Below are 19,217 nucleotides of genomic sequence, written 5' to 3'. Positions count from 1 at the left end.
ACCACCTAACCTGTGCTTCACTCTTCCTACATCAGGATGTGATTGAGGTAGGTCCCCCGTCCCAAAGGAAACCTACTCAGCGGCACAACTGGAGAGACATAATGAACGCCATGGAAACCAACCCCTAGATTATTCTGAATAGAGAGTTAATACTCCTTCCTCAATGGAGCACCTGTGTCGGCTAGCATAGCTCTCTCTTGTACCATGATTTCTTTCCCAACCCTCTTCCCTACAATTTAGTCCTCTTCCCTGCATTATTTGAGTGTAAAGATAAGTCAAGTTCAGCATCAGATTTTTGTTTCTACATATATTATCTCAGTTAATAATCCTTTAGCCAACCCCAAAGTAAATATTCTTAACCGCATTTGAGAGATGAGGAAAGAGCAGCCCCCGCTCGCCGCAACTAGAGAAAGCCCGCGTGCAGCAACGAAGACCCAACGCAGCCAAAAATAAATAAATTTATATAAAAAAAGGAGTAATCATCGGTCCCTGATATTGGTCTTTACTTGCCTGAAGGCAAGGGACTAGCACAGATGACTTACCTAAATACCTTCTTGGTTCAGTTCTTTGAAATATTTTGAAAGCGTTTATCACCATCACTTTATAAAGTGTTCTTCATAAAGCACTTTTCTTGAACAGGAAAAAAGAAAAGAGTATATTTTAACCGTGAGTTCACTCATACCTTTGGTTGTTTAATGGCATGCTACACAAAGTAAGCCCATCATCATCCACGTCCTTGGAAGCTTGTTAGAAATGCAGAATCTCTGGCCCCATCCCAGACCTGCTGAACCAGAAACTGCATTTTTAACAAGATCCCCAGGTGATTCACCCAAACATTAAAGTTTGAGAAGTCCTGCTCTATGCGGGTCTGCCATGAGACTGAAGAATAAGGTGGAATGTCTTACACTGAATCACCTTATTTTTAAAAGTGCAATATCTACTCCCAGCTGACAATTTTAAAATATTAAGATCCTGTAATTTAAAAAAAACCTCCAAACTTAATAACAGTTCTTTTTAGTGGATGATCCTTATGGATATTTCATAGACACACGGAATGCTGGAGTTGGAACAAACCTTGGAAACCGCTAGTCTACCCAGCGTCCACCCAAATGCAGAGTCCCGGGCTTCCCGCGCCCCGCCCACTCGCCGCCGCGCGGTCCAGGAGCGAGTCGCGCCTCACTGACGTCAGCAGCGCGCGCCCTAGCCGCTGCAATTCGCCGGGCGTGTGAGGCTCGTGGTTCTAGCTTCTCCGCGAGTCCGCCGAGCGGTATCCACCGTCGCTCAGGTCCCGAGGCCCGCGGCGTCACAGGCTCGGCGACATGTCGATGCTAGCTGAGCGTGAGTGTTGGGCTCGGAGGCCTGACCGGGCGCGAGGGTGAAGGTTCCGGGTGACGCGGCGGCCGGACCGAGTGGCGGGGGGCACCGGTCGCCGGCGTACGGTGGGCCGGGGGATGCGGGGAGCCGGGGTCCCGGACGCCCTGCTCGGCTCGCCCTGGCTGTCGCGGAGATTTCCCAGCCCAGCCTTCCCCGAAAGTTAGCTGCGGTCTGCTGGTGAGAGACTGCGAGTGTCCACTTGGGACGCTTGTTCTCACGTTCAGACCCGAGCACGCCAGTGGTGGGTTCGAATAGGGGGTCCGGACACCGGTTGCGGGAACCCGGACTGGCTCTTTCACTTCACCGGGCCTCAGCTTCCTCTGGTTAAAAAGAGGCGGTTGGGCCAGCAGAATCTCTTCAGGCAGTGAAATCCCGTTCTTGAAGGTGTATTGAATCAAGAAAGAGAAAAGCAAAGGGGTTAGAAGCATCAAACACAAGAAGTTAGCGTTTTTTAGGGGAGGCGGGGCTAATGAGTGATTATAAGTAAGACAGTGGCGGTCTTGACTTTGGTAGTTGGAATTACTAACACTCTACTATGGAAGGAATGTTGACCTCAACGCCCCACCCTGCCTCAGTTTGCCTTTGACATTTCCCAGCACTTTGTGAAGTTCGTTAATTCCCTCCCTCTGGAGAGGCTGTTTAACTTCTGAACGATACCTGTAGCTAAGGCTGCCGGCCACCAGATGGCAGTCGTGCCTTGGTCCTGAAAAGCCGGCCGGTATCTTTGAAAGTGTCTGGTGAGCGAGGAGCAGAAACAACTGCTAAATTTTAACAGACCCAACACAGGGATTCCATGAAATAAATGCTGTCGGCATCCTCTAATCTAAGGGGGTGGAGGAATGGGAACACAAAACGGAGTGGGTAAGGCACCATTCACATTTTACAGGGGCAGAAATTGAGGTTCAGAGGAAAATAATTCACCCCAAGGTCATTGAGGTAGAAAGTGGCAAAATTGATCTAGTTGTCGCTATATCTTTACGTTCTTGTCACTAGGGTCAGCAGATTTCTATTTTTTTTTTAAACAGGGACTTACAGAAAGGAGTATGTTTTAGAGTGTGACCCTGTGGGCTCTATTTCTTCATCTGTATAACCAGCGTGGCTAAGATTTCTTGCGGTTTTAATATTCTTTGATGTATGCTTAGTTCAGCGTGCACTTGGGAACATTAGCCCTGGCTCTGCTATTCATTTATGTTTCTTTCCCTGATCAGTTTCTCTGGGGCTATTAAAAACTTATTTGATTATGTTCATTACTAGGTTGGCTTAAATCAATGAGATGGTGACCATGAGAATAGTTCAAAGTATGAAATGATATACAGATGTGAAGTGCCATCTGTGGACAGCAGCAACTCAAGCTGCATAATTTCATGAGAATATTTTACGTTCCCTTCCCACCATGACTCCAAATTTTCAAATCTTTGACATTAATAGTATATAATATTTTGTGTTTTTTAAAGCAATTTACTAAATTAATGTCTGTGGCATCCCTTATGATTAGATATTTGGGACTGGTGTTCTTATTATAGAAATGCGAAAATAGAAGCATAGAAAAGTCCCAGTCTGCCATTTCACTCCCTAGCAATTATTTTCTCTGATAGTTTATAAAATTGGGATAATTCTGTAGGTACAGTTTTATAACCTACTTTTTTCCCCTAATTAACCTTAGTGAACATTTTCCCTTCAGTAAGTATGCTAATTTCCTTTGTTTCCTCTTGCCATATGGACTATATTTTTTCTTTCATCTTCTCCACAGTCACTTATCCCATTTTTAAAATCTAGTAGTTTGCTTTGTTTCTCAAAAACATTTTTTATCCTGCATTTCTCTAGTTATCAAATATTATTTTATTGGTTCTCCCCTATGTAAGGTAAGAAATCTCGCTTACATAAACGTAAGGGAAGAATTTCATTTATCACTCTCACTTTTCAGTCCTTATTTAATTCAGAGTCTTAGACCCATATTTTATCAAGATACTACTTTTTTTCATAGACTCTTTTCAAGACCAGTTTTTGACACTTGCAGTTATTACATCTTCTAATCAAATGACAACACGATAGTTAATGGATTTCATTGCAGTAAGATTTTATGCTGCAGTTTCTATAACCTTGAATATGTCTTGAATAATATTTTAATAAGAATACATGGATGATATATTTTTTGAGGTCTTGAATATCTGAAAGTGTCTTTGGGCAAAGAAAAAAAAATTTCTGTCCCTGGCTCTTGGAACTCAGCACACTTTTCAGAGTAAGCTGAATCCTGGCATAAACCTTGTGGTATTAGGCCTGGCAGCTGTTGTGTGCAGAGCTGTTTATTGGGGTTACCCCGAAAGTATCTTATTAGATCTCCATGTAGGAGGAGTCCCTGCTAGAGGATGGTTACCCCCACCCCACTGCCGTCATCCCAAAGAGTGATTGTGCAGATTCAGGGGACTGCACCCTGAGCGGAGTAGCTGCCCTAATGTTGTGTCTACTACTACTCTACTAACTACTCTAATGTTGTGTCAACATTAGAGTCTGCCGTAGACGTTTGTGACATAAACTGTATGCCGTCTTTGTTGCAGAGGGTGGGTGCCGTCATTCTCAAAAATGTCTCCTTCATACAAGCCCCAGTCAGAGACCCTTGGCAGACACTACAGTAGAGACATGAACTCTGACACACACCAGGAAGCAGCCTTACAGAGAGAGCCTTGGTTAACAAGGCCCATCTCGTATGCTGTTCATTAGCTGAGTATTTACTAGATAAGTAAAGTGGTAACTTAGTCACGTGTAGCATTTTGGGGTCACCTTTTTTCTGCAAAGCACTCTAAATTTGAGCCCAACTCGTTTTTCTTTGTAAGTCGTCTTTTTCTGCCTGCATGCTAGTAAAGGTTTACTTATGTTTGCTAGGGTGTGGATAGTTACAGGTCTCTTTATTGATCTTACATGCAGTGCACTGAGCCTCTCTGACTGGAGACTGTTATCCTTTTACTTGTTAGGAGACTGCCACGGCCTGAGCCGCTGTTGACAGTGAGATAGTCTGCTTCCATTGGTGCAGCAGGTGAATGATGGGGACACCTGACCTCCAAATTCCCCGCTTGGCCACAGTTTACTTTTGGGTTTCATATGCTTGTTTAATAAACTTTTGGAGTTCTTTCTCTCTGCCATACTTGTCCTAAAAACTATAGCGATAAACTTGAGTTTCTAATGGTCAGTTATTTATATACATTAAAAAAAAACTTGTAGGGACTCAAAGCAGTTCCCTCAATTCAGTTATCTTCCTTCCTTTTTTTTTTTCCTTCCCCTTTTCTTGTCTCCTTTCTTCAGCCTTCCCTCCTTTTTCCTTCCTCAATCATTCATACATTCATTCATGTTTTTCCTGAATGCTTGCTATGGGCCAAGTGTTTTTCACTTCTTGCAGTGAAGCATAAGAAAGAATAAGACATGGATGTGAGCCTTAAGGAGATTATGGCATAATAGCAAACATAAGAGATAGATAGAAACAGCCATAATACAGAAGAATGTTAATTAAATGCCAAAAAAAGCAGCAGGTACTTTACTGTGTGAGTTCAGAGAAGGGGTCATATGGCTTTAGGGCGTCTCTGTGAGAAGGGATGATTGATTAGTATCTGTAGGTTGCATGGAGGGTGACTGTCCCCGAGATCGTGACTCGTATGCTGTGAATTAAAAATATAAGCTTTGGAGTTGGTAGGACCTTGGTTTGTATAAAGGCTCTGTTTTTTGCTTGGGGGCATTAGGAACATTCTTTCTGTAGGCGTCAGATTTTCTCATCTGAAAAGTGCAGATCTCTCCTCATTGGGTTACTGTGAAAATTGAACCTGAGAATATATGGATGGCATTTGGCACTTAACGTATGTCTGTAATGACTGCTGCTGATGCTCGTGACCCTGGTGCCACAGGTGCCTTAGGTTGCTGCTAGTTGCTGAATTGGAAGGCCCAGCTGATGGTACATCGTGTGTTTCGATTTGTCACATTTGGGGGAATCTTTTTATTTTAATCATATAAGGTCAGTTTGTATGTTCAGAATACACAGTTATCGGGAAAACCAGGATAAATGATCCAAGCTGATACTGTCCCATTGGATGCCAAATCTGACATCTGTATCTAATAAAACATAATGTTTGTTGTATTTATGCAAGTATCGTGTGTATGCATTAGGTCTGTGTGTATTTGTGAGGTATTCTCCAGGTTTGAAAGATACGTTGCTAATGAGATAATTTGTCATTTACAGGTCGGCGGAAGCAGAAGTGGGCTGTGGATCCAAGAAACACTGCGTGGAGTAATGATGACTCCAAGTTTGGCCAGAGGATGCTGGAGAAGATGGGGTGGTCTAAAGGAAAGGTACCTTGGAGAAGAGCAAAGACATTGGAGCCCTGCAGAGATTTCAGATCAGGAGAATACATCTTCCTTAGGAGACTGGGAGAAATTTATTTTGGATCAATAAGTGATTTTGGAGAAATAATTAAATTATCATGACCTTGTGATGATACAGTTAGAACTGAACATAAACGTCAGCTGTCTTTGCTTATTGTTTAACCTGCTGTGATTTTCATAAATGGTGCCTTTTAATTAGTTGCGTTTGGAATCATACTTAACCATCAGAGTTTTATGTTGCTTAGAGTAAGATTTTATTCACCCTTAAAGCTAGACTACACATTTTCTCCGTTTTCTCACATTCCCTTTATTCCTGACTCATGCAGGACTTCTGCTGATACCTCTGCACTTAAACGGTTCTTGTCAAGGTCTTTAAAGATCTTGCCAAATCCAATGGATCCTTTCTTGTTCTCACATTACTTTATCCCTTAGCAGCACTGGACATAATCGACTTGACATACCTTGAAATACCAGTGTCTTGGCTTCCACAGTACTGCCCTCTCTCCCGGTTTTTCGTTCTGCCTTACCAGCCACTGCGAAATTTTTGTTGCTGGCTCTTCCTCCTCTAGACTTTTGACTTTGGAATTCCTTGGGGTTCAGCCCTAGTCCCTTCTCTGTCCTCATCTCAGGTAGATCATTTTTATTATAAAACTCTTGATTCCCCCCCGCCCCCCGCAAATCTTTTTCTTCTCAGGTTTTCCCCATTTTTGCAAAGAGCACCCTATCAGCTTACTCAAACCAGAAACCTGGGAGTCGTGCTTGATTCCTTGACCGCTCTCACTTCCCGAATCCCCAGTCATTATTCCTCTCCATCCGGGGCCCCATCCTGGACCAGCCACCGCCATTGCTTGCCCTGATCAACGCAGCAGCCTCTCAGCTGCCTCCCTGACTCCCTTCTTTTCCTCCTCTGGGCCATTTGCCGTACAGCAGCCATAATGAGCTTTTAAAATACAGAAATTAGATCATGTCATTCCTTTGCTTAAAAGTTTGGTGGTTTCCCATTGTTTTAAAAAATAATATCCAAATTCTCCCCATAACTTCCAAGGTCCTTAAGGTCTGGCCCCCTTATATCACCTTATTTTTTCTCCATCCACTGTGCTGGAGCCACCTTGGGTGCCATTTAGTACACCAGGCGCTCTGGGACTCTTTACAAATGAGTGTTAATGATGCGGGGCGCTTGGAGTCCCCTTCCTCAGCGTTGTTTTGTAAAATTATTTAATGGAAAGCACCGTAGACTTTAATGCCTCTGATGGGCTTCTATTAGTTTGGCAGTAGCACTCTGCTTTTGAGCATCAGAGGAAGGATGTTCTCTTTAGTGTTTCCATGGTCCTTGAAGTGGGTCACAGGTTGAAGGATTGGCATTCATTATTGTAGGTGCATCCTTGATATTACAGAATCTTGTAAGGATCCATTAGACTGTGTCCTCTTTGAGGACAAGGATAATGCCTCCTAGATGTTTAGTGATTAATCAAACAGTTGATGAAGGAAGAGAGGTATTTTTATACCTGATAAAAATGCTAACTCTTGTGTTTAATCTCCACAGGGTTTAGGGGCTCAGGAGCAAGGAGCCACCGATCATATTAAAGTTCAAGTTAAAAACAACCACCTGGGACTAGGAGCTACGATCAATAACGAAGTGAGCAACAGCGTCTGCTGGGGGCTTTCTTGCATAATTGATATTTTTGTCAGTGTAAAAAATTTAATCCAGTCAAATTGATTGATCACTTTTCAGCTGTTCAAGCGTGTACCATACATGTTTTAGATAACTAAGGAGCCCGTAACGGAGCTGCTGGGCATCTGTAACGGGTCATCGTTTTGCCTCGTTGCCCTATGGGATTCTTTACTTGCTTATGCATAAGAGATCCAAAGTAGCTTTATTGCTGAACTTTGCAAGAAGTGTTCTTTTTAAAGAAATATTCATTTCAGGACAGAGAGGAATTTTCATCTTTACCTGCGTTGTAATATTAGCTTATATTGTTCAAATTGGTGGCATTTCGTTTTGGAAATACTGAAAGAAAGTGGTATTCTTTTCCTGTCCCACTGTCTGTTTCTGACTGTTGGTGTATAGCACTTGAACTTATTCACATTTCCCCCTTAAAACACTGACACTTTGAAAATATGACCCTGTAATTAAAAGTTCATGGCTTACCCTGCCTTTCATTTTCAGTATCATTGCTCACTGTAGAAAGGATCTAAACCGAAAGCTTTGTTCTTAAATTTTTGCAGCCAACAGAATCTGGTAGGAAATCTGGGGAATTACTTTAGGTAAACTGGGTTACATTGCTTAGATCAATAGCTCAGAGTAGTGGACTGGAGCAGCTAAAATTGTTTGGGCTAACAGCTAAAATCTTAAACCACTAAAGGAAGAGTTTAACATATACATGTTGTCAAATCATCATGTTGTACACCTAAAACTAATATAATGTTATATGTCAACTATATCTCAATAAACTTGAAAAAAGGGGCAGGGGAATGTTCTATTTCTGAGGACAAAATCCAAGACCAGTACTTCAAAATGTTCGGAATGTCACACACTTACTAGATGGAATGTTTAGCCATATCGTCTATTTTCATCAATTAATAAACACACCTTGGACAATTTTAAAAAAAGAGTTTATGTAAGGTTGATTTTGAAGGTAGTTTTGAAGAGGTGGATATACAGATATACTTTACTTTTTAGGAGAAGCATTGCCCGGTTAACCTATTCAATATACCTTAACCTTAAGCATTCTTTAAAAAGTACGCATGAGGCAAGTTCCCGAATTGAAACCCTGCTCCCCACAGGTTGATATTGTTTTGGAGATGTTCATTCTCTTTTAAAGCCAGGTCGTCTTTGTTATGATGAGCTTATTAACTGAGCCCCTTTTAAATGGGTGCTGATTGATTCAGGGAAGCTGGAGGCCTTCTTCCTCCTGTCCCCACTACTGTTTTCTGAAATTGGGGCGGATGCAAGCAAGCAGAATTGGGCAAAATATTTTAAGCTCAAATGAGCAAAGAAGAGAGCCCTCAGATCTGTCACTGCTTTTTTCCTTTGACCTACGTAATTTTCCCATAGTGGAAAAAAAATATTTTATTTTGCTTTATTTTAACTTTTAGCACACAGGTTGCCTGTTGTTTATTTGACTGTAAGTTGACTTGATAAGTCATCTACATTTGAGATCAGGGCTTAAACTTCCAAGGTCCTCATTTTTAATAATGATATAGATAAACTACATTTCAAATTATACTATTTCTTTTTCATTCAAATTTATAAAATAATATTTTTGTGAAACATTTAAAAATTCACATTAACTACCAGATTTCCCTGATTCCAATATATATTTTATCTCAGCTTAGGTAAACTACAGGCTTGTCTCTGATTGATTTTTTGGTATTTTCAGGACAACTGGATTGCTCATCAAGATGATTTTAACCAGCTTCTGGCTGAACTGAGCACTTGCCATGGGCAGGAAACAGCAGGTAAGGAGACTTTGCTTTTTATCCATTAGGCTTATAGAAGACATAATCTCAATCTGAGATATTTTTATCAACTCTTTTTTACCGTAAGCATCCTATATCTGAAAGTCAATTGATTGTAGCTCTCCCAAATAGTCATTTCTGTTTATGTTTTAGGGGTATTCTCATTGAATTAACCTTAGTCATAAGCAAACACTTTTTTCCCCATTACGAGTTTGAGAATGACAAGATAAAGCTTTTATTCAGTTTACATTTCTCTGTTGCCTTTCCCAGGCTTTCCCCAGCCTGACAATGTCCGGGGTCCCGCAGTTCCGGCCTTGGCCCTCTCTCATCTTTCCTTGGCCCTGGCTCTCTTCTTACGCCCTCTGGTCTCATGGGGCGATGTGTGGTGACCACTGCCACACTTCCCTCTGCTCCTTTACCCTCTCTCCTGAACGCCCTGCTCAGTGTCTGCATTCAGGGTGTCGTCGACTCCTGGCACCTAGCAGGTCCAGACTCCGGTTCTGTACCTCCCCCACCTGCACCCTGCAAACTGTTTGACACCCATAGCCCACAGCCTGTTTTCTCCACCATATTCCCCATTTCAGTTGATGTCAACTTCATCCTTCCAGCTGTTCCGGCCAAAGAACTTCGTCCACTAGGAAATTTTGTTGGTTCTACCTTTAAAATATATTCAGACCCTGACTGCTCCGTGTCACCTGCACTGTAACCAACATGGTCTGAGCAGCTGTTATCTCTTGTCTGGATTATTGCAGGAGCCTCTAAAGCCAGTCTGCTCAGCCATGCCACTGCTGATGTTTTGGGCTAGATAATTCTTTGCTGTGAGGCATGTCGTGTGCATTTTAGGATGATTGGCAACATCCCTGACCTCTACCCACAAGATGCCACTAGCACCCCTCCCCCTAGTTGTCGCAACCAAAAATATCTCCAAATAGCGCCAAGTGTCCCCTGGGCAGAATGCCCTGACAGGGAGCTGCTGCGCTGAATTTATCTTTCTCCGTCCACGCGCAGACTCCTTCAGTGTGTCTCAGCCTAACAGCCAGAGCGATTCTCTTAAAATGTAAGTCCATTTGTGCTGCTCCTGCCCAGAACCCGCCGTTGGTTCCTCTTTTTTGTTCAGGATAAAAGCCGAAGCCCCTGCAGCGGACTTGCAGCCTCACACAATATGGATCCTCTCCCTTTCTGACTTTGTCTCCTACCCACCCCCTTCTTACCAGCTCCATCCTGACCACACCGACTCCTGCACTGCCTTCTGAATACACCAAGCGTGCTCCTGCCTTGGGGTTTCGCACTGGCTCCTCCCTCTCTCTAGAACACTCTTCCCCCAGATAGCTTCTGTGCACCTTCTCAACAAGGTCCACACTCAGTTGCCAATTTAAAACTGCATCCTGTTCCTCAGTTCTGTTTTTGGAAGTCAATTGAAAATTGGTAAGAAATAGCAGCATGAGAATATTATTGAGAAACATGTAGTAAGGAAAATGAGAAGAACCAGCTAAGAGTGTGGGGTCAGGGGACAGGGCAGGGAGTCGCTGCACTTTTTGTTAACAGCTTTGTTGAGGTGTAATTCACATGCCTACCATTCACCCATTTACAGTGTGCAATTCAGCAGCTTTTAGTATATTCAGAGTTGTCACCAGAACCAATTATGAAACATTTCATCACCCCAAAAGAAACTCTGTACCCAGCAGTATTCATTCCCCACTTCCCCCAACCACCCTAGGCAACCATTGATTTACTTTCTGACTCTAAAGATTTACCTATTCTGAAATCAAAACTGCAATGAGGTATCACCTCACACCGGTCAGAATGGCCATCATCAAAAACTCTACAAACAGTAAATGCTGGAGAGGGTGTGGAGAAAAGGGAACACTCTTGCACTGCTGGTGGGAATGTGAATTGGTACAGCCACTATGGAGAACAGTATGGAGGTTCCTTAAAAAACTAAAAATAGAACTACCATATGACCCAGCAATCCCACTACTGGGCATATACCCTGAGAAAACCATAATTCAAAAAGAGTCATGTACCAAAATGTTCATTGCAGCTCTATTCACAATAGCCCGGAGCTGGAAACAACCTAAGTGTCCATCATCGGATGAATGGATAAAGAAGATGTGGCACTTATATACAATGGAATATTACTCAGCCATAAAAGGAACGAAATTGAGTTATTTGTAGTGAGGTGGATGGACCTAGAGTCTGTCATACAGAGTGAAGTAAGTCAGAAAGAGAAAAACAAATACCGTATGCTAACACACGTATATGGAATCTAAAAAAAAAAAAAAGGTTCTGAAGAACCTAGGTGTAGGACAGGAATAAAGACGCAGACGTAGAGAATGGACTTGAGGACACAGGGAGGGGGAAGGGGAAGCTGGGATGAAGTGAGAGAGTGGCATGGACATATATACACTACTAAATGTAAGGTAGATAGCTAGTGGGAAGCAGCCGCATAGCACAGGGAGGTCAGCTCGGTGCTTTGTGACCACCCAGAGGGGTGGGAGGGAGACACAAGAGGGAGGGGATGTGGGGATATATGTATACGTATAGCTGATTCACTTTGTTATACAGCAGAAACTAACACACCATTGTAAAGCAATTATACTCCAATAAAGATGTTAAAAAGATTTGCCTATTCTGGACATTTCATATAAATGGAATCATGCAACATGGGTCTTTTGTGACTGGTTTCTTTCACTTAGCATAATGTTTTCAAGGTTCATCCTTGTTATAGCATGTATCAGTGCTTCACTCCTTTTTATTGCCACATGATAGTCCACTGTATGGATATTCTGCAGTTTATCTGTTCATCAGTTGAAGGACATTGGGTTGTTTCCACTTCTTGTCTATCTTGAATAATGCAGCTTTGAACATTAACATACAAGTTTTTGTGTGGACATATATCTTAATTTCTCTTAGGTTTATACTTAGAATGGAATTGCTGGGTGATAGCAGCAGTGTATGAGGGTTTTAATCTTTCTGCGTCTCAGCCAGCACTTTCTGTTATCTGTCTTTTGGATTATAGCCTTGCGAGTTGGTGGGAGTGGTGTCTCATGTGGCTTTGATTTGCATTTCTATAACGGCTAATGATGCTGAGCATCTTTTCACGTGATTATTGACCATTTGTGTGTCTTCTCTGAAGAAGTATCCAGATTTTTTGCCCATTTTTAAACTGTGCTATGTGTCTTTATGGTTGACTTGTAAGGATTTTTAATATATACCAGGTACAAGTCTTTTATCAGACATATGATTTGCAAATATTTTCTCCAGTTCTGTGGGTTGTCTTTTCACTTTCTGGAGGGTATTATTTGAAGACTAAGGATACAGAAATAGATAAAAAGACTCATTCCCCCTCCGAAGAATACTTCAAATCTAGTGTGAGAGAAAGAAATGAAGTAAATACGAAAATAACTAGATCTCCCAATTTTTTTCAGCTCCTGAATAGTTGAGAGAGAGTAGCAAAGATATGAGGGATTTATCTGAAAATTTATCCAAATCTCTTTGTTTCCTAAGCTTTTTCTTTCCCATCAGGTATTTGTAAGTTTGCATTATTGATGACTTTAGGTGGCTTCTAACACACAGGTTTGGATACTGGATATGCTGTTGGGTTTAATAAAGTAGACAGCTGAAGAAAGTGTAGACCATAGATTAGAAGGTAGTATCCATAATGCAGGTGTGAAAGACGAAAAGATGGAAATATGGAATAGAAGTTTAGATGGAGGATAAAGTGAGAAAATCTAATATCTAATAAAAGTTCAGCAGCACAAGAAGAGAGAGAATGGAACAGAGGCAAAATTTAAGGAGATAGGGGCTTCCCAGGTGGCGCAGTGGTTGAGAACCCTCCTGCCATTGCAGGGGACACAGGTTCAATCCCTGGTCCGGGAAGATCCCACATGCCACGGAGCAACTAAGCCCATGTGCCACAACTACTGAGCCTGCACTCCAGAGCCTGTGAGCCACAACTACTGAGCCTGCGTGCTGCAACTACTGAAGCCCGTGCACCTAGAGCCCATGCTCCAAAACAAGAGAAGCCACCACAGTAAGAAGCTGCTGACCGCAACTAAGAGTAGCCCCCGCTCGCCGCAACTAGAGAGAGCCCGTGTGCAGCAATGAAGACCCAACGCAGCCAAAAATAAATTAAAAAAAATAATAATAAAGTTTAAAAGAAAAGAGTTGTTCTGACTGAATGGTACTTTGAAAAAAAAATTTAAGGAGATAAGGGCTGAAGACTGTCTAGAACTGGTGATAAAGCAAATCCACAGATTAAGAAGATGGAGAGAATCCATGCAGATTACATTACAAGTCTCTACTCGCAAATGTCATAGCAGATGTGACCACATAGCATCATGGCAGAACAGCGCGCGCGCGCGCGCACACACACACACACACACACACACACGCGAGAGAGAGAGAGAGAGAGAGAGAGAGAGAGAGAGAGAGAGAGAGAGAGAGAGAGAGGAGATTCTTAGTGCAGCCAGAGACAATAGACTTCCTATCTTCGAAGACGCAACAGTGACATATGAAAGCAGAGTTCTTAACAGTGAGAGCCAAAGACATTGGAGGAATATATTGAGGGAAATATAACTGGCAACCTAGACTTTTACATTCAGCAATTACATCTTTCAAGAATAAATTTTCAGACAAAAAGTTTACCACCAGTAGGCCATAAAGAAAGGAAATTTTCAAGGATGTACATCCTTCCGTCAGAAGGAAAGAATACTTAAAACGCTATCTGTAGTATCCCCAAACTGGCAATAACCCAGATGTCTGCAAACAGTAGAACGGAAAAGTAGACTGCCACATTTGTAACTACAAAGAAATGAAGAATAAAGTACAGTTACATGTGTGAGTGTAGGGCAGGGTTTGGCAGACTTTCCACAAAGGGCCAGATAGAGAGATTCTGCAGACCGAAGCGTCTCTGTCACAACTCCTTGGCTGTTGGAGTATGAAAGCAGCAAGAGATGATATATAAACAAATGGATGTGGCCATGTTCCCATAGAACTTTATTTACAAAAGTAGGTGGTGGGCCAGATTTGGTCCACAGGCTGTAGTTTGCTTCTGGTGTCGAAGACTCTCATTAACTCAATGTTGATTGAAAGTGGGACACATAACATGCAGTGTGATTCCACTTACATAGAACTTCAAATGGAATGCAGAAATCTGATATTTAGGTACTAGACCTGGGTGCTTAAGTTATTTTGTTACTTTGTTATAACAAAGTTATTTTGTTACAACTTTTGTTATAAAGTTATTCATAGTAGAAATGAGTACTCTACTATGAAAGTCACAACAGTGATTACCTTTGGGGAGGGGGAGGGGTTTGGGATTGAGAAGGGGCTCATGGGGAACTCCTGGGCTGATATTCTTGTTCTGTTTCTTGACCCAGTTGGTAGTTACACAGGTATGTGAGTCCATTGTGCTTTAGGCACTTTCTCTCCCCCCAGAATGGTTAAAACCAGAACGAAAAGTAAGGGGAAGGGTGGCTATCCCCAAAATCATGGTATTGGTTACTGTTAGGACAGTGGTTCTCAACTGGGGATGATTTTGCCTCCCATGGGATATTTCACAATATCTGTGGACATTTTTGGTGATCACAGCTGGGGGGATGTTACTGACGTTGGTCGGGAGAGGCTGGAGATGCAGCCAGACATCCTGTTGATGCAATGCACAGCACAGCTGTGTCTCTCCTCCTTGCCCTGAACAAATAATTATTCAGCCCAAAATGCAGTAGTTCCGAGGCTGAGAACCCCTGTTACAGAAGGAAGAGGCACAGGGCTGCAGGATGCTTCTAGATGCAGGTAGTGTTCTGTTTCTAACCCTGGAGGTGGTAATGAGGGGTTTGCTTTATAACTAATTGTACAGACTTCAAGTACTCCTACGTGTGGTGATGTTTGTGGCGATAAAAGAGTCCTGAAAATTGCATGGGCCCTTTTCTGGAGGTAAAACATGGCAAGTGTAATTTATGTCATGTTAAACCTGTAATGAAGGTTAACTAAAGAGGACAGATGCAACAATTTGAGTATCGGGAATCAACGTCTACCTTAATGAAAACCTGGTGTTGTGTAATGGCCACCACTTTTCGTAAACAGGTTCAATGACATGATTAAGGTGTCAGACTTGAGGTGGCCTTTACTGTGACCATCGTCATGGAGGCAGAATCTCTTGCGTCTGGGTTCTTTTACCTAGAGGCATTCACAGGTTCAGTCTTTTTTTTAAGATAAATTTATTTTATTTTATTTATTATTTTTGGCTGTGTTGGGTCTTCGTTGCTGCACACAAGCTTTCTCTAGTTGCGGCGAGCGGCTTCTCTTTGTTGCGGTGCACGGGCTTCTCAACGTGGTGGCTTCGCTTGTTGCAGAGCACGGGTTCTAGGCGCGTGGGCTTCAGTAGATGCAGCACGTGGGCTCAGTAGTTGTGGCTCATGGGCTCTAGAGCGCAGGCTCAGTAGTTGTAGCGCACGGGCTTAGTTGCCGTGTGGCATGTGGGATCTTCCGGACCAGGGCTGGAACCCGTGTCCCCTGCATCGGCAGGCGGATTCTTAACCACTGCGCCACCAGGGAAGCCCCACACGTTCATTCTTGAACAGGGAAACTTCTCACCTTGTTTGGTATCATAACTTTCTCCTTTGATGTACTGAGTTAGAGAATACTTTGTAACTTTTCAAGTGATAGGGATGCCCAGAAATTATCACACCAGGATTCCATAAAGGAAGGAGCTATGAGATTCATTTTTGGAGCTGTGGAAAAGAGAAAGCAGATTTTTGAGCAGTTTGCTTTTGAGATTTGACAGTGATAGCTGGAAAGTTACTTTTTTCCAATTTGATGGTATCGTGATTACTGTTTGCTAACTGAGAAATGCCATTGTAATAGCCATGAAAACCCTGGTTCGGGACAGGTCCCTTGGTGCTGATTGCCCAGGCTGAGCACAATCACCGCAGCCGGGCCTTCCTGATGGATTCCCGCAAGGGCGGTCAGGGAAGTGTTGAAAGTGACTCGGGGAAGCCTGTGTTATTTGTCAGGAAGGTGGTGAGGGCATAACAGACTCGAGGTGGTGGTGCCTGTCCGTGTGCAGCCCCATCCACAGGATCACCTGTGCAGGCTGAGTCTTTTTCTGCGTGAGCCATCGAAGTATAGTAAATCATTAACTGAGTTACTGATCTATAGGTTAACTTCCACCTCAAGACCACTAGAGGGTGCTGCACCTCTGCGGTAGGGACAGGGCTGTTAGCTTTGCCTCCGTCTCGCTCAGTACAGTCCAGCCTTTAGAATAGTCCTTTAACAGAAAAGCTGGCCAGGAAATGGATCTGGAGAGCTGAGATTATTTTTCTGCCAAGTCATCTTTGGTAAATACAGTATCTTCATCCAAATGAATTTTTGGTCTTATTACTTGAATTAAAACTGACAAGCAGACGACATGATAACCTAGTAACGTATTTTTCTGGTATAATAATATTTTTAGTTCCTTAACATTGCTTACCGAATCAACACAGTTTGCCTTTCAACTAAACAGAAATTCTATACCGTTCTCTTCATAGAATCTTGCAAAGATTCTAGAAATAACCCTTATTCCTTTGTGGGACACAAAAATCTCTATATTCTTTAAAATTTCATTTTTAAAAATTATCCTATCTCAGTTAGTTACGCCCAGACTCAACTCAGCTTTTTGATAGACTTATCTCATGGTTTTAAGAAATGCCTTTGACTTCTGTCAGGTATTTTGTCCCTTGTGATTTTAAATATTTTGGAAATAAACTGGGATTCTGATAACCTGTCATCCACAAAGGTGTGGTTTAGGACAGGGATCTTCAAATTTTTTTGCTCCCAGGGCTCCTGAGGGAATTTTGAAAAACAGTATACCCTATCTCACAGTTTTAGATCGACATCTATAATGTTTTTAATCACAGCTTTAAAGAGTTACAAAGAATATAATATCTGCCTATTGGGAAAACTGGCATTTTAAAATAAAAGCATTCTGTCAGTCCCAGTTGTATCCAGTGGATGTTAAATACCAGAGCAATTTGATATCCATGGTCATCTCTTTAGAAATAGAAAAGTAAGTCCTTTAATATTCAGAGATATTATGTTTCCTAGTTTCTTTTCCTCTGAAATATTTCCCTTGTATGTATCCCATAATATGTTAATATATTTTTTTGCTTGAACTTTGAAAAATTCATTACCCTGTCATGTTTCTCCGCTACAAAACAAACACATATAAAATTTGGGTTTATTTCTCATAGCCCCAAGGCCTAAGGGTAAATACTTTTACTTTGGATTAGGTTGTCTTTATTAATTAGTAGATTATAATGCATAAAACCAGGAAATAATACATTTTGATAAATAATTATTAGAACAGTAAAACCTTTTTGGAAGTGCTGGGTTTGCAGCTTTGATTAAAGGACGCCTCCATGACACCAGTACTGTGGCTTGTTCCTTATTGATCCTGGTCAGAGGAGATTTGTGCTCCCCTTGTGTAAAGTGGGAGGAGGACGCAGGGGAGAAGCAAAGAAGGAGGAGCAGATTGATACATCCACACAGAACAGAGCAGCTTTAGGAAAGCGTGTGTGTGGACAGCCAGGCAGAAACTGCTCCCCTAGGACATGTCCGACCTCGGGTTTGCTCTGGAAAGGCTAGGCTGTGTGCTCAGAAGGTGGCGAAGCTCCCAGGAGGTTCTCACGTCCCCAGAAGTGTGAGCGCAGCTCTGCTGGCACACAGTGTGGGGGTTAAGGATGTGTGCTCTCATGCAGATCTGCCTGGGTTCCAGTTCCGTCACAGCCACCGCCTTGATGGGCCTTATTTTACCCCTCTTGCTTCAGTGTCCTGTGAAGTCGGTTTGTTAGTCCTAGCAGCTACCTTCCAGGGCGGTTGCCGAGATGGAATGCAGGATGGCACAGAAAGCTTACAGCCCAGCGCCCGGTGCTTAAATAAGGCTTCAGTGGGTAAAAGCCACTTCAAGCTGGTACTGTGCTTGGTAGTTTGTGTTTGGAACATCAAAATTGAAAATGTTATGTGCTATGTAAAGTGTTTGGGCACAGAAAAGAGCAGAAAGTTTCCTGGTGGGATGTTTTTGAAAAAGTCCCAAGCTGATCTTGGGAAGTGACCGCGGAGGAGGATGTTTCAGGTTGTTGATGTGATTAAGCTGTGCTAGGCATTGTCTGAAAGCCTGAAACATCTGCCTTAATGTTGTTCAGAGCCTTGCTCTGTAGTTTACACTTTGCTTTTGAAATGACTGATTTCCTGGGAGGGGTTACCCTTAGCTAATGTGTTTAATGGACAGGTGCTTGTTTTGCTTCACTACGAAGGTGAAAATTTCCTTTTTTCTCCTTTCTCTAACCTCGTATTTATATTTCCTTATGACACAACCATAGGAAAATTCAGTCTCTTTTCTACCTATGATGTGCTCTTTCTGCTACCTAAACTTGACAAGTAGATAAAGATGAGGAAACACAGGCAGCTACTGAGAATCCTGTCACTGACTCTCACCCGGATCTGCGTGCTCTGATATTTCAGGCAAAGGACTAAGGCTGCTTTCTGGCTCACGTTTTCCTGTTTTGTCAAAGGAGTAACCACATGAGTTTATTCCTCAGTGATTTGTTTTCGTTGTTGTTTTTGTCCTGAACGGCGAGCCTCCAGTGAAATCTGGTGTTTGAGGCGGTGGCTCAGAGCCAGCTCTGTTCCTTCACGCTCTACCTGATTATCATCTCTGATCTGTTTTTGATTATCATGAATCTGTCTTACCGTTATTCACTTTTTAACAGAACTTTTTATTTGGAAACAATTATAGACTTACAGGAAATTGCAAAAATAGTAGTAGAAAGAGTCCTGAATACCATTCACCCAGTTTCCCCCAGCGGTGACATCTAAGATAGCCATAGCCTAACATCAAAACTAGGAAATTGACACTCATGTTGACTATTAACTAGAACGCAGACCTTAGTCAGTTTTCACTATTTTTTTAGCCTTCATTCATTTGTGTGTGTATGTGTGTGTGTGTAGTTCTGTACAATTTTATCACATGTATAGATTCA

At 42.3% G+C, this 19,217-nt stretch overlaps 1 protein-coding gene across 1 annotated transcript in view; it reads left to right on the top strand.

Annotated features, from left to right (window-relative positions):
* Nucleotides 1-1,193: 1,193 nt before the first annotated feature.
* Nucleotides 1,194-19,217, top strand: part of PINX1 (PIN2 (TERF1) interacting telomerase inhibitor 1) — an 83,609-nt gene continuing 65,585 nt past the window's right edge. The window contains exons 1-4 of the mRNA XM_082618621.1: nt 1,194-1,338; nt 5,597-5,706; nt 7,283-7,375; nt 9,120-9,198. Coding sequence (XP_082474747.1) covers nt 1,320-1,338; nt 5,597-5,706; nt 7,283-7,375; nt 9,120-9,198 — 301 coding nt within the window. The 5' untranslated portion in view covers nt 1,194-1,319. The remainder of the gene's footprint in view (nt 1,339-5,596; nt 5,707-7,282; nt 7,376-9,119; nt 9,199-19,217) is intronic.

Source organism: Mesoplodon mirus, assembly GCF_964341445.2.
Source record: "Mesoplodon mirus genome assembly, chromosome: 1".
NCBI lineage: Eukaryota > Metazoa > Chordata > Mammalia > Artiodactyla > Ziphiidae > Mesoplodon > Mesoplodon mirus.
The sequence above is the reverse complement of the archived record's forward strand: the minus strand, read 5'-3'. Positions and strand labels throughout refer to the sequence as shown.